This window comes from Equus quagga, chromosome 1 (genome assembly GCF_021613505.1).
Source record: "Equus quagga isolate Etosha38 chromosome 1, UCLA_HA_Equagga_1.0, whole genome shotgun sequence".
NCBI lineage: Eukaryota > Metazoa > Chordata > Mammalia > Perissodactyla > Equidae > Equus > Equus quagga.
This window is the reverse complement of record NC_060267.1, coordinates 106112604-106125223: the sequence shown is the minus strand read 5'-3', so window position 1 is coordinate 106125223 and position 12620 is coordinate 106112604. Positions and strand designations below refer to the sequence as shown.

Below are 12620 nucleotides of genomic sequence, written 5' to 3'. Positions count from 1 at the left end.
AGAGAGGTGAAGGGTCTTGTCCCAGGCCAGAGGCAGCAACGGGTGGAGCCTCGTTTGCTCTAGTCAAAGTCAAAGTCCAAAGTCAAGCCTGTGCAATCAGGAGTATGCAGAGACTGCTAGCTGCCCGCTCCACCTGTTCTCTGCTTTCTCCAGTTTTATTTGGGGTGGCAGTGTGCTCAGTTAACAGATCACAGTTCAGCTAGGTGTGCTATTTGACTCAGTCTTATGGGATTTCCAGAAGTCTCCTTCAAATAAAATGTGGACCATGTGACTAGAGCCCCAGCAGCCATCTTGAGCCATGAGATGTCCTTGAAGATGGAAACCAGGATTGAAAGTGGCACTGCAGAAAGAAGAGAGGCTGGGTTCCTGAAAACACTGGGCCGTATGGGTCATGGTCTGTGATGGGAAAATAAACTATCTCGTTAAACCACAGTAGTAGAGCTCTGTTTATGCAGCCAAAACTGGTACAAAGGGTCAGGTTGAATCTCACCCCTCTGGATCCCCTGGGGGCCAACTCAGAGAAGAAGCCAGCATGGGTGATATAAAGTGTTTCTTTATTTGAACGTCATTCCACCTGCACTGAAGCTCAAATCCAGCAGCAGCAGAAGGGGTCAGGACCAAAATAAATGTTACCAAATTGGACAATGAGCAGCAAGGACACATTCAGACAGAACTTACTGATGGGGTGTAGACACCACCAAGCTATCCTAACGACACACAGCACAGGCCCTCTGAGGTCTGCTGGCCAGAGCTCTGGGAAGGACTGTGGCTCCCTTGTTCCCTTCTCAGGAAACTCCAGTCCCACCCAAAGGCTAGCCCTGAGCCAGGCAGGGGCCTACAGAAGTTTCTTGTGCTGGGAAGATCCCAGCTTTTCCAAAGAGAGGGTTTCCCTTTCTCAGTTCACGCTGGAAGCTGGAGAAGGGTGATCCCCTGTGCCCAAGAGGAATCTCAAAAGAAGGCCAAGTAGGTTTCCTCCACAGCCTGGTCTGAAAGCTCTCAACATCTTGGCTAGTCCAGGCCTGGAAAGGATCTTGATCCTATCCATAGTCGTCACCCCTCAGGAAAACAATATCTTCCTCCCTGGCCACCCGTCCCCAAAGAGGAAAGTTCTCACATCCCGGAGACCGGGAAAGACTTGACCACCCGGTGCTCCAAACCACCTCTAGGTTGTGGCTGCTTTGGCTTGTCATGAAAGAGTCCCCAGACCAAGGCAGAGAAAACCAGATAGTGCCAGAGCCCTCTGATCCAGTCAACCTGGGGGAGGAGTGCCTCGGTGGGCCACTCAAGGCTCAGCTTCTTTCAAGGACCAAGGAACAGACCATCTGTCTTCAGTCTCCTCCCGAAGGCTAGAGCCAAATCACCTGCCTACAAACTGTCCCTTGCCATGATGGCTGCCATCTGGGCCTCAGGCTTGGTGATGCTTCGGCCTCAGCCGGGGCCCCTGGCTGCAGTATGTTACACGCTCTGCTCCTGCCTCTGCTGAAGCCTCAGGGCCAGGGCTGCGGTTTGGCCTGCACTCCAACCTCTTTCCCATCCCTCTGTTACCCTAGCGTCCCTTCAGCTCATCCAACCCTGCTTACTGGACCCCAAACTTCTGGCATCGCCAGGCTGCCCCTTCTTCAGCCAGGGCAGCAGCTGGCTGGGTGAGTGGTGACATGGAAACACTGTCAGTCTGCCCCAAAGGGAATTAACCTCCCTCTTCTCGACCACTAACCCACTCCAGTTGTGCTGACCCTCTCAGCAATCACTTGGGCTCAGTTCCCCTGATGTGGCGCCCCCTCCACAAGGGGTTGGGGGTTGGCTGCCTGGGCCCCGCACGTGGGCCTCGGCCTCTGAGGGGGGTAGGGTCTAACCTCTCCACCAGGGCACAGGGATCTGGCGGCTCCCTTGGGTGGTAGGCATCCTTGGGTGACAAGCTCTCCCCTTGCACATTGCACACACAGCAGCTGCCCCCCCGATGCCTCGGGTCCCGTCTCCTCTATCCTCTCCTTCCCCTTTCTTTTGACCCCTGCATCCCAGTTTGGCCTCCCACAACCCGTCTCTCTCCATTTGCCTCCTTCCTTGTCCTATTCCTTCTTCCATCTTTCCAGCCACCTCCCCTCCCCCATCCCAAGTTCTCTGTCCATCTCAGTCCCCTCTGTTCACTCTTCATCTCTCTCCATTTCTGTGTCTCTCTCGGTGCCCCCTCCTCCTCCTCCTTGCTGTCTCGGTCCCTCTCCTCTCCGTCTCTTCCTCTCCCTGTCTCTGCACCTCCCTCTTCACCCTCTTTCTCCTCCCTCTGCCTTCTCCCCATTCCTGATCACTTGCTCCCAGCCCCTCCCCCTGCAGCCTTCCAACATTGGGCTTTGGTTTGGATCTTTGAGGAAATCACTTGTGCCCCCCACTCCCTCCCACAAGGCTGCCCTCACCCTCCCATTCGGCCTGGGACCCTGGTGTGCAGCCCACCCCCCGGGCAGCTGCTGGGGAAGGCGCCAGTCATGGGGCTGCAGTGTGGGGCTTGGGAGCAGGAGAGGGGGCAGCACAGTGCCGGGCCAGAGCACTGCTGGGAAGGTGTTTGCCCAAGAGGAGAGAGTCAAGGGTGGGGTCAGGACTTGGTAATTTCCAGGTTTCAGGATCCTACCAAGACCCAGCTTCTGATTCCAGTTAGGGTCCAGATGGGGGATTCAGGCAGAGGATTTCTAGGATCTGTCTTGGGAACCGTAAGTCTCAGGTCCAAGGCCTATAGAAATGAACACAGGGTTGGCAAATACATGGCACTCTCTGCTTTTCTCCCTTCCTTTGACTGAGGCCGACATAAGGAAGTGGTGACAACACGCTTCCCCATTGATCCTGCAGGAGCCTCACGCCCCTCAACGGGACCAGGCAGCAGGTACCAAAGACAGAAGTAGGCACACGAGATGAAGCCAACCTGCTGCCCAAACGGGCCAAAAGGGGTTGTCCACACCCCAGGCCAGATGGCTGTACCGCCAGGTCCACAAGGCAGTGCGAGGGTTCAGAAACACTTGGAGGCTCCCTCACTTGCTCCCTGCCGAGGGGGAGGGAGATGCCCCCCAGTGGGAGGAGGGGGGAGAGAAGACTCCTCATCTGCCCCCATACACACACACGCACACACACACCCGCTCACACACGCACACACACTCATGCCTCGGCTCCAAGCACTGCCCGTTGGGCTGCAGACCCTGGGCATATCGCAAGGCGAGAGGTGGGCAAGGAGGAGGAGGAGGTGGGGACAGGGTTACAAGGCCCAGGGATGGGGACAGGGGTACCCTGTTCAGAGGTGACCTGCAAGTTCAAGTTATGCAGAAGAGTATCAAAGAGGCAAGACAGTCTCTGCCCTTGTTAGATGCCCGGGGTAGGGGGGCATGAGAAGGGGCAGAGGGGGGATGCGTCCCCTAATTGCCCACTCTCGGGCTCCCCTCCCCAACCCCCAACCCTGACAACAGGGCCAAGAAGTCTGTGCTGTACAAAACAGGCCGGGGTCAAGGGTCCAGTCACTGGTGAGACATCCCAGCAGGGAGGAGACCAGGCCAGCCCCCCAGCCGCTTCCAGCCCCCGCTGCCATGGTCAGGTGCCACCAACACAGGAGCCAGAGTGCTTCCTCCTGCTGCCTCCAGAGTCTGTCTGTCCTTTCCAGACTCTGGGCTGAACAGGGCCCCCTCCAGCAGTTGACAGAGAGGCCCTGTGTTTTCTCCCTCGGTGCAGTTCAGACTCCTTTGGGAGAGCTGGGAGCAAGCTGGAGTGGGGACAGAGAGGCCCCAGGGAGGCTGGTGGCTCCTGGAGCTCTGTGACTATGTGATGGAACCATCGTTGGCAAAAAATAAATAAATAAAGTAGGAAAGAGTCTGATCTGCCCTGGGGCAGTGTCTTGAATAAGTTTCTGCAGGAGGCAGGGACCAGAGGTGAGGATGCAGCCAGGCAGCAGCCCTCCAGACTGAGGGAGCCTGAGAATGGGACCACAGTACCTGCTTCCCCTGGAGACTCTGCAGGGCCCCCAGGCCAGGCTAGAGAGGGAGGAGAAGCCCAAGGGACGGGGGTCAGGCTCCCCTAGGTCAGTTGAGGGACCAGCAGAACCAGGCCCTCCCAGGGTCTGCAGGGCTCTCCCCTCCCCCAGGCTGCATCCCAGCCCCATCTCTTCAAAGCCTGGAGCTCACAGGCAGGTAGCAGGTGAGAAGTCATCCGAGATCAGGGTCTTCCTTCGGAGCTTGAATGGAGGGATGACGGGGCAGGCGGCAGGACAAGCTGAGGGCAGGTCAATTCCTGGGCTGTGATCCTGGCCTTCAGGGTCCCTGTGAGTGAGCGACGGGACAGGGGAGGACTCCCCATCCGGAGACATCACCCCCTGGCCGCAACACGGAGCTTACTGTGGAGCCCACAAAATCTAAGAGAGAGAGAGAATTGGAGAAAGTCAGAGGGCATTGGGGGTCCCTTCGGCCACTCTTCAGGGTAAATCTGGGCAGAGGGGCTGGCTGCACAGGCTCTGGAATCCCAAGCAGGCCTCTGACTAGCTGGACGCCTTGCGTGGGCCATCTGACCTCTCTGAGCCCCCATTTCCTCATATAAAATGGGCGTAATAGCCTACTTCACAGGGTGATTTGGAGGGGTCAAAAAGACACAAAGAACGCCAGCCAAGGACTCTGCACGGTGTTTGGCACAGAGTAAAATGCTGGAAATGACAGCAATTCAGTTTATCTTTTACTTTCGCTCCAGAGGTCTTTGGCTCAGAACTGAGCTCTGCGGCTCACTCATCTTGAGCTCCCAGTGAGGGACGGAGACCCCCAGACGCTGCAGGAAGGCAAACTGGGGCTCCCTCCTGTCACTTTTAACACTGAGCTGTTAGGCTGCTTTGGGGAGGGAGGAGAAGACAGTGAGGGGCCCATCTCACAGTCACATCTCCAAGCCCCTTCTTCAGAAAGGCCAGACGCCTCTAACTCTGGCACTTCTGGAAGCTGCCACCAGAGGGCAGGCCCTGACCTCACACCAAGACAACAGAAACCGCTGGGGTGTCAGGATCTCTAGGGGCAGGAGCTTCAGAGAGGGACAGGTTAGCAGCCTAGCAGCCCGGGAGGGCCCCGAAAAGGGGGCAGGAGTGAAGAAGAGCTTGGCCTCTAGACTTGGGCCTGGGTTCAAATCCTAGCTCCACCACTTAGATGGCCTTGGGCACCTAAGTTACTGGACCTCTCCGGACCTTGGCTTTCTCACTTGTAAATTGGTGGCCATGATGCCTCCGTGGTGGGGAGTCAGGAGGAGTGAAGCTTTTACTGAGTATTCACCATGTGCCTCTTTACAGGCATAATCTTTCTTTCTTCCTCACAGCACAGCCCTGTAAGGTGGTACTATTCTCACCATCCTCATTTTATGAAGTGCAGGAAACTTAGGCTCAAGGAAGTGAAGGCATTTCTTAGTTCAGCCTGCTTCCCACATAGACGATCTGCCTTCACAGTCCAAGGGTTCCACCACAATACGGAACTACCTCCTGCCAAATGAGATAGTGACCCTCACCGCCATTATCCCCATTTTATAGATGAGGGCTCCAAGAGACAAATGGCAAGTGCTAAACAGAGACCCGGCACCTGCTAACAGTTCGAGGAAGGGTGTGACTACGGAAATGACTCCTATTTCTCACAGCAGAGAACACACCCCCAGACAGACGGGGTGTCTGTCCACCGATGTGATGCAGTGTTTCCCCTCGCTCCAGGGGCAGAGTGGGGCCCTGGGTCAGAAGATGGACCCTCTTTTAGAGAGCAATCTGGCACTATCATTACAATTAATTGTGCAATTCCGCTTCTGGAAGTACACCAAGAAAACACTTGCGTATAAGAAAGCACAGACAAAGATGTTGACTGCAGCGTTATCAATAAGAGTAAAAACCTGGGGACCTCCCTAATAGCCCTGAACAGGAGAATGGTTAAGAAACTACGGTTCCTTCATCTTATGTAATGCTGAGCATTGGACAAAAAGGGCAAGATGGTTCTCCATAAAATGATAAAGAAAGAGCTTTAAGATACACTCTAGAGTCAAGCACAAAAAGCAGTCTGAGGAGGGATTTGCTGAAGATGATGCATATCCCACATCACATTAGCACATAACACTATATTTTATAAAGGGTCATATAATGTGTGTAGATACCTACATAAGCATCTGATAGACCTGGTTACCCCTGAGTATCTGGCCTTATAGGTAAATTTTTTCTTTATTGTATTTTAATGTGACTTGATACATACTATTAAAAAGAAACGACAGGCCCAAAATGGAGTCCCTTGTGCTAAGCCCCACGTCAGCAAACCAAGACTTACTACCCAACCTAACGGCCGTTTCAGCCGCTCCTGGGAATGTAGTCTTGACCAGTAAGCCTGGAATTTTCTGGTCAGCACCAGTGAGGTAATGTGCCACACAGACCCTTTCCATCCCACAAAGGAAAATGAGGGGATCCCCTCTTTCCTTACCCCCTCCCCCTTCTGCATGTAAAAGCCTTCCCTTTTGTACAGCTCCTTGGAGCTCCCTTCTATTTCTAGATGGGATGCTGCCTGGTTCGTGAATCACTGAACAAAACCAATTAGATCTTCAAATTTACTCAGTCGAATTTTTGTTATTTAACACACTTGGTGGCAGCATTGGGACCTGAAGTGAACTCCTGATGGCATTTGGGGACAACGAGAAACACAGGAGTGGGACCCCACAAACCCTTTGTGTTCTCTGCGTTTCTCGCTGTTTCCAAGGGCCGTGGGTGAATTCCTCTCCATTTTGAGCTCCGTTTTCTTTGCATCCACCTCCTGATCTAATTGGCTTTCCAAGACAGGGCAGGTCAGCTTGAGCTGGCAGACAGTTCTGCCCAGAGCCCAGTGGAGCTGGTAGATGGTTCTGCCTGGAGCCAAGCCCCTAGCCTTTCAGACTGCAATTCTCAGATTTTTGAGTGGAAAGCCCCAGCCCTCAATTCTGTCCCCAGGTTCCACATTGAGGAACTGCTGATAGTTCAGTCTGCAGCTCTCCATTTGTGTGGAATCAGTCCACAATCCCCATTCTTTGGGATCTCCTCGTTCAGTCCTCTCCCTAGTCTGAGGTTCCATGGGAATTGGCGGTGGTGTGCACAAGGCCTTCTTCTCTTGGCCAGGACACAGTAACATCTCTTGGTTACCGCTAATATTTTAGGGTGCACATGTTTGTTTGTCTTGTTTTGCGTAGAAAAAGGCTAATTACTAATGGGAATCTCGGAAGTAAAAAAAAGCCACAAAAATTGGTGGGCCCAAGTTGAGCATTTAAGAGCTGTTAGAGTGCTAACCACCTGACCCAAAACTCCCCCATGTTAGGATAAGTTGGTCATGGAATGGGTCAGATTGACACCAGGCCACCCACCAACCCCAAGAAAATGTCCACGCAATGAAGTACTCTAAAACACCACATCATCTCCAGCCCAGCAGCTCATCCCTCTTAGGTATTAGTTTGGCTCTAAGAAACCTAAAGTCTTAGCTAAAAGTAAATAAATAAACAATAAAATAGGATCTTTAAATTCCAATGAGTTGAGCATGCCACCTTCTGGCACACCTGCTTATTTGATGCCTAAGAACTATAGTCCCGGTAGCTGTAAATAACTACAAAAATGGCAAAATCTTACTAAAAACAACCTAGAATTATAATGGCCATTAGAAGGAATGTTCCAATTAGATAAGATCATTTAAGAAGGGCACTTGAAAGAGATCTCAAGTTAAACGGAATAGGACACGTGTTTTAATTGGTATGCAGAAGTTTCCAAAAGGCTTCAAAATTCCAAAAATAGCTTCATTGAAAGTTTCATTGCAAAAAGCTAATGAAAAATTGAAAGACACAAATGGTACCTAAAACAGACACTCCAAGACTGTAGACAAAAGTCTGCCAACTTAACAGCCTTACAGACGGCCTCATATCTACCTTCTAAGGAGGGCCCCCATATGAGCCCCTCCCAGACTTGATGACACTCAGAGGGGTTTTCTGGTAATCTGCTACATTATTCCCCTAAACAGCCAAGGGGAAACTAAAATTAATGAAGAAACCCAGCCAAAGTTTAGTAAATATCAGAGCTATACCCTCCACTTTAAACCCCACTCAGGACCTGTAGACAGGATCTGGAAAAAACTGGCAGAAGCAGGCTAAGGTTGAGGATTCTGACCAGATTGCTTTCCCAGATCTCTGTCGGTAGTACCCGATAGAGAGAGGAAAATAAAATATTTTTTGCACCCTCTCTGGGGACACCTCTTAAGTCCAAGAGGTTGTTCACTATTGCCAGAAATATTCACTGCTTGTTCCAGCTAAAACCTGACAAGATATTTGAAAGGATTTAATAACTCTATGATCAGAAATTTGGCCAAATTGGAAGCTGATATTCAGAGCTTGATAGGAATTCTTTTAGGCCTACCCGCCCCTAAGTTAAATGTACCCAGAATAAGAGAAAAACCTCCTAAAGCCCTTGTAAAAGGATTGCTGGGTGGATCAACCTATGATGTCATTTAAGTTGTAACCTAACTTCCTTGAGGAATTAAAATTGACTGTCCTTATCTTACAAATCTTTGCGAAACCAGAAATGCAGCTCTAGAGGCAGTTTAAATTCCATCTATCCTTTTTACCAATCCCAAAACCTCCCCTATTTATCTCAAAAGGCTTGTAAGTACTGTGAAAATTCTGGCCTTAAGAAACCAATGTCCTTCTTGGAAGAACTTGCATTCTTCCCCTGTGCCCTTGAGATGTAGATGGTCTCCTTGACCCCTCCAGGAACGCTGATCTTGGTCATCTCTTTAAAGCACAAACTTCAGGGAGGTAATTCTTATCAGAAGGAGAACAAAAGGGAGAAAGGTCATTTGAAACTTAGGTGAATAAAAATCATGTGTCTCCTCCACAAATATTAGTAGAAAAAGCTTTAGCCATGTAAGCAGATATTTAACTTATTCCAACTGTTCTTTTATAACTAGTGAATTTTCCATTATCATACTTGTTTTGTGGCTAAAATTTTTAAAGGAACTTATAAGGTCTTTGTTTGTGTCTATCTGTATATTTATTTGTATCTATGTATGTATGTTGTAGATGTGTGGCACTTCCTACCTCCGGATGGTATTACTAAAACTAATTTGTAAAAGAGTCTATTTAGTTGGCTTAAACACACAAGCATTTATATAAACTTAGTATTCATAAAAATTCTCAAAAATATAATAGAAACTAACCAAATGCTTTTCAGTTTCACATGATCTGGGGAAATATTTGGTATCGAAGCTAGTTTAAGTTTGTTGCTTAATTAAAATAGACATGTCTTTAGAGTTATCAGCATTAAATATGATAGTTTTATTCTACCTAGGCTGACTAAAGGTCGAATGAGTTCATGTTATCCCTTACAAAATTTGTCAGCAAGAAAAATAGCTTGAGATGATGGCTGACTTTGTGTAATATCTCATAAAATTTTTGTGGGTTTTCTACACATAGTTGTTAAGAATGACTAAATTAAATAGATGTCAGTAAGATAAAAAGGTTTTAGGTGAACTTTTAAAATAGTTTCCCCAAATCTGGTAACCTAAAACCTGAAAGTTTGGCTAAGTTAAATGATGAGTTAAGTTAAATTCATTGACTATGCAGACCATTTCCAAATAAGATAAAATGCTGAAACATTAATTACTGAACATAGGTTTATCCATTTCTTGCTTCCTTTTACAGAGGAATTAAAGATATTTGAGTCTATTAGTAAACATGTTTTGTGCCATGCTGAGAAAGTTTCTATGAGAAAACACATTTCTAAAAATGATAAAAAAGTATTTATAAATTTCCTAAGCCACAGAATGCTAATATAAAAGACAGTTCATAATTGTTTACTTCTTTATTTTCACTAAAAATTAAGGTTTTTAAGGGTTAAAAATTTTAATATATGTAATTAAAGTCACTAAGGTTTGTAGAAAAGGAATCTTTGGAAAGAAATTTTAATGTGTTGGCAAGCTGGCTAAAGGTAGAATGAATTTAATTAAGTTAAATGAGTTTTAATATGAAAAGTAAGCTGGTGCAAAATTAGAATTTGGTTTTCTCTTAAAAGGACAAAGTTTTCTTGGACTACTGGTCTCCTCTTGATAATAAGAGATTGTGAAAGGTTTTTCTTTACCAACTTCTAAGTAATCTGCCTAGAAAAAAACAAAGATCTTGTGTCTTATCAAAATAATCACGTATGTTCCATGTTGTCTATATCAAGTCTTTGATTACTTATGTAAACCTAGTCTTCTCCATATTAAAAGAACTAAGTTTTGCTCAGAACTATCTAACCTTCCCTATTTGCCTATGAAGTCTTTAATTGTCAGCATGGTTAAATGGATAACTTAGTATTGTTTCATAGTGAGCTATGATCCTATTTGACCAAATGTTTTAAAATCTTTCATATGTTTGACAGTTTCCAAAAATCAAATTCTAAATGAAGTCTTTTTGACTTTGAACTAACTTTGGGATTTCCCAGAGGGCCCCTGGATCATCTCAAAATATTTATCACTATAAAAAGGGAGTTGTTAAACTAATTAGGCTTATTTGATATGTTAAATTAGATGGGAAGCACTGTCAAATAAGAAGTAATACTAAGCCTTCTTTATGTTATGTCTGTATAGGTATATGTTCTAAGTGTTTCAGAAATTGTGTGAAATTCCTGGAAGTCTGCTATGTCCTGGTATAATGTTTTCAGTCATAGTTCCAGTTATTATCTTAAAATGTTGCATCTTACAGAAACAACCAAGTTTCCTTGTCAGTTCCATTATAATGAACCCTCATCAGATCTTTACCCATGGGCATTTTAAATCTGTGTTATTTATAGAGAGTTATTGTTTTATTCAGATGCTTTTGCAAAAGTGTTCCTGCAAAAGTGCATAATCTTCAAGAAAATTCATAGAAGGACTTTTGACAAGTACAGGTTTCTGATAACCTTAAGACATAAAACTGAACTTGGTGAGGATTTCCAGAACTGATGGAAAAACTAGATTCAAGCAGAACAATACTAATTTTTTCTTTTCTTTCTTTCTTTTTTTTTTTTTTTGCAAGGGAAGATTCACCCTAAGCTAACATCTGTCGCCAATCCTCCTCCTTTTTTCTTCCTTCCCTCAAAAGCCCCAGTACATACTTGTGTATAGTTGTAATTTCTTCTGGTTCTTTTATATGGGCCACACCACAGCATGGCTACTGACAGATGAGTGGTGCAGTTCTACACCTGGGAAGCGAACCCAGGCCACCAAAGTGGAGCATGTCGAACTTTAACCACTAGGCCATCAGGGCTGGCTCAGAAAAATACTAATTTTGTTGTTAGTGCTGTTGAGTTGATTCTGACTCCTAGTGACCCTGTATACAGCAAAGCGGAACCCTGCCCAGTCTTTTTGCACCATCCTCTCACCATCTGGTGCTATATCAGACAATGCTCCACTGATATTTATAGCACTTTCATGGCCAATTTTTCAAGAATTGGGTGGCTGGGTCCTTCTTCTTAGTCTGTCTTAGTCTGGAAGCTCTCCCGAAACCTGTCCACCATGGGTGACCCTGCTGGTATTTGAAATACCAGTGGCATAGCTTCCAGTGGCATAGCTTTCAGCATCACAGCAACATGCAGCCACCACAGTATGACAACCAACAGATGAGTGGTGTGGTTTCCTGACCAGGAAATGAACCCAGGCTACAGCAGTGAGAGTGCTAAATCTTAACCACTACACCACCAGGGCTGGCTACATATTAATTAAATGGGACTGAATGAATTGAGGAGGATGATTATAATTTTTTATGACCTCTTAGTTGAAACATTGCTGGTTCTTTAATGTTTTGATTTTCCAAATTTGACGAAACTTTTTTTCTCTTAAACTGTCTATGACTTACAACAATTTGGTAAAGTATACCTTTGTAAAAAATAGGTGAAACATTTACTTTTTTCCCTCCACATGCTCCCTCCAGAATTCAGAAACTCTTAAGAATTCTTTTCATGTTAATATAGTTAGTTGCATAAGTTCAACAAGAATCTGTTCTCCTTTTAATGGGACACAATTGGAAATATTGTCTATATTACCAAGGCTTTGACTGGATTGTCATGTTTGAGAGAGATGTGCATAGACTCAGATATGACCAGAGAGTGTTAAGGAACTAAGGTTGAATTTATGGAACCAATAAAGCCCTTGGGAAAATAAACCTGGTACCTTGCTTACAAGGTTCCAGCAAAGCAATCTTTAAAAGAACTTATATGGTCAATTTTCCTGCTATACTTATATAAATAATCAAGCCAAGTTTAATACAAACAAATTAGTTTTACTGTGATCATCTTTGGTAAGAAATGGGAGTAATTGGAGAGAGAAAAACTGTGTTTGCACCTTTGTAGATATTAGATTCTAGTTCTATTAATTATCTTTGAGGTTTTGTTATATACCTTTAAACTGGACTGGATCCTGAATTCTAGTTTCCTCAAATATCTGGCTATGACTCTCCAAACTGTTTCTAGTTTTTTTCCCCCATCCTTCTGATTTGGAATCAGTAAGAACAAATTCTGCCCCTGGATGTCCTTGGAAGGGACTACACCAAGTCCTCCTCACTGAAATTCAGGACTTGAGCCTTGAGTACACATCTCACAGCTGAGGAAGGCTCCACTTGACATCTGGTCCTGTACA

The 12620-nt window shown here is 46.4% G+C and overlaps 1 protein-coding gene across 1 annotated transcript in view; it reads right to left on the bottom strand.

Annotated features, from left to right (window-relative positions):
• Positions 1-4277: 4277 nt before the first annotated feature.
• LHFPL4 (LHFPL tetraspan subfamily member 4) overlaps positions 4278-12620 on the bottom strand; it is a 33139-nt gene continuing 24796 nt past the window's right edge. The window contains exon 3 of the mRNA XM_046652320.1: positions 4278-4378. Coding sequence (XP_046508276.1) covers positions 4278-4378 — 101 coding nt within the window. The remainder of the gene's footprint in view (positions 4379-12620) is intronic.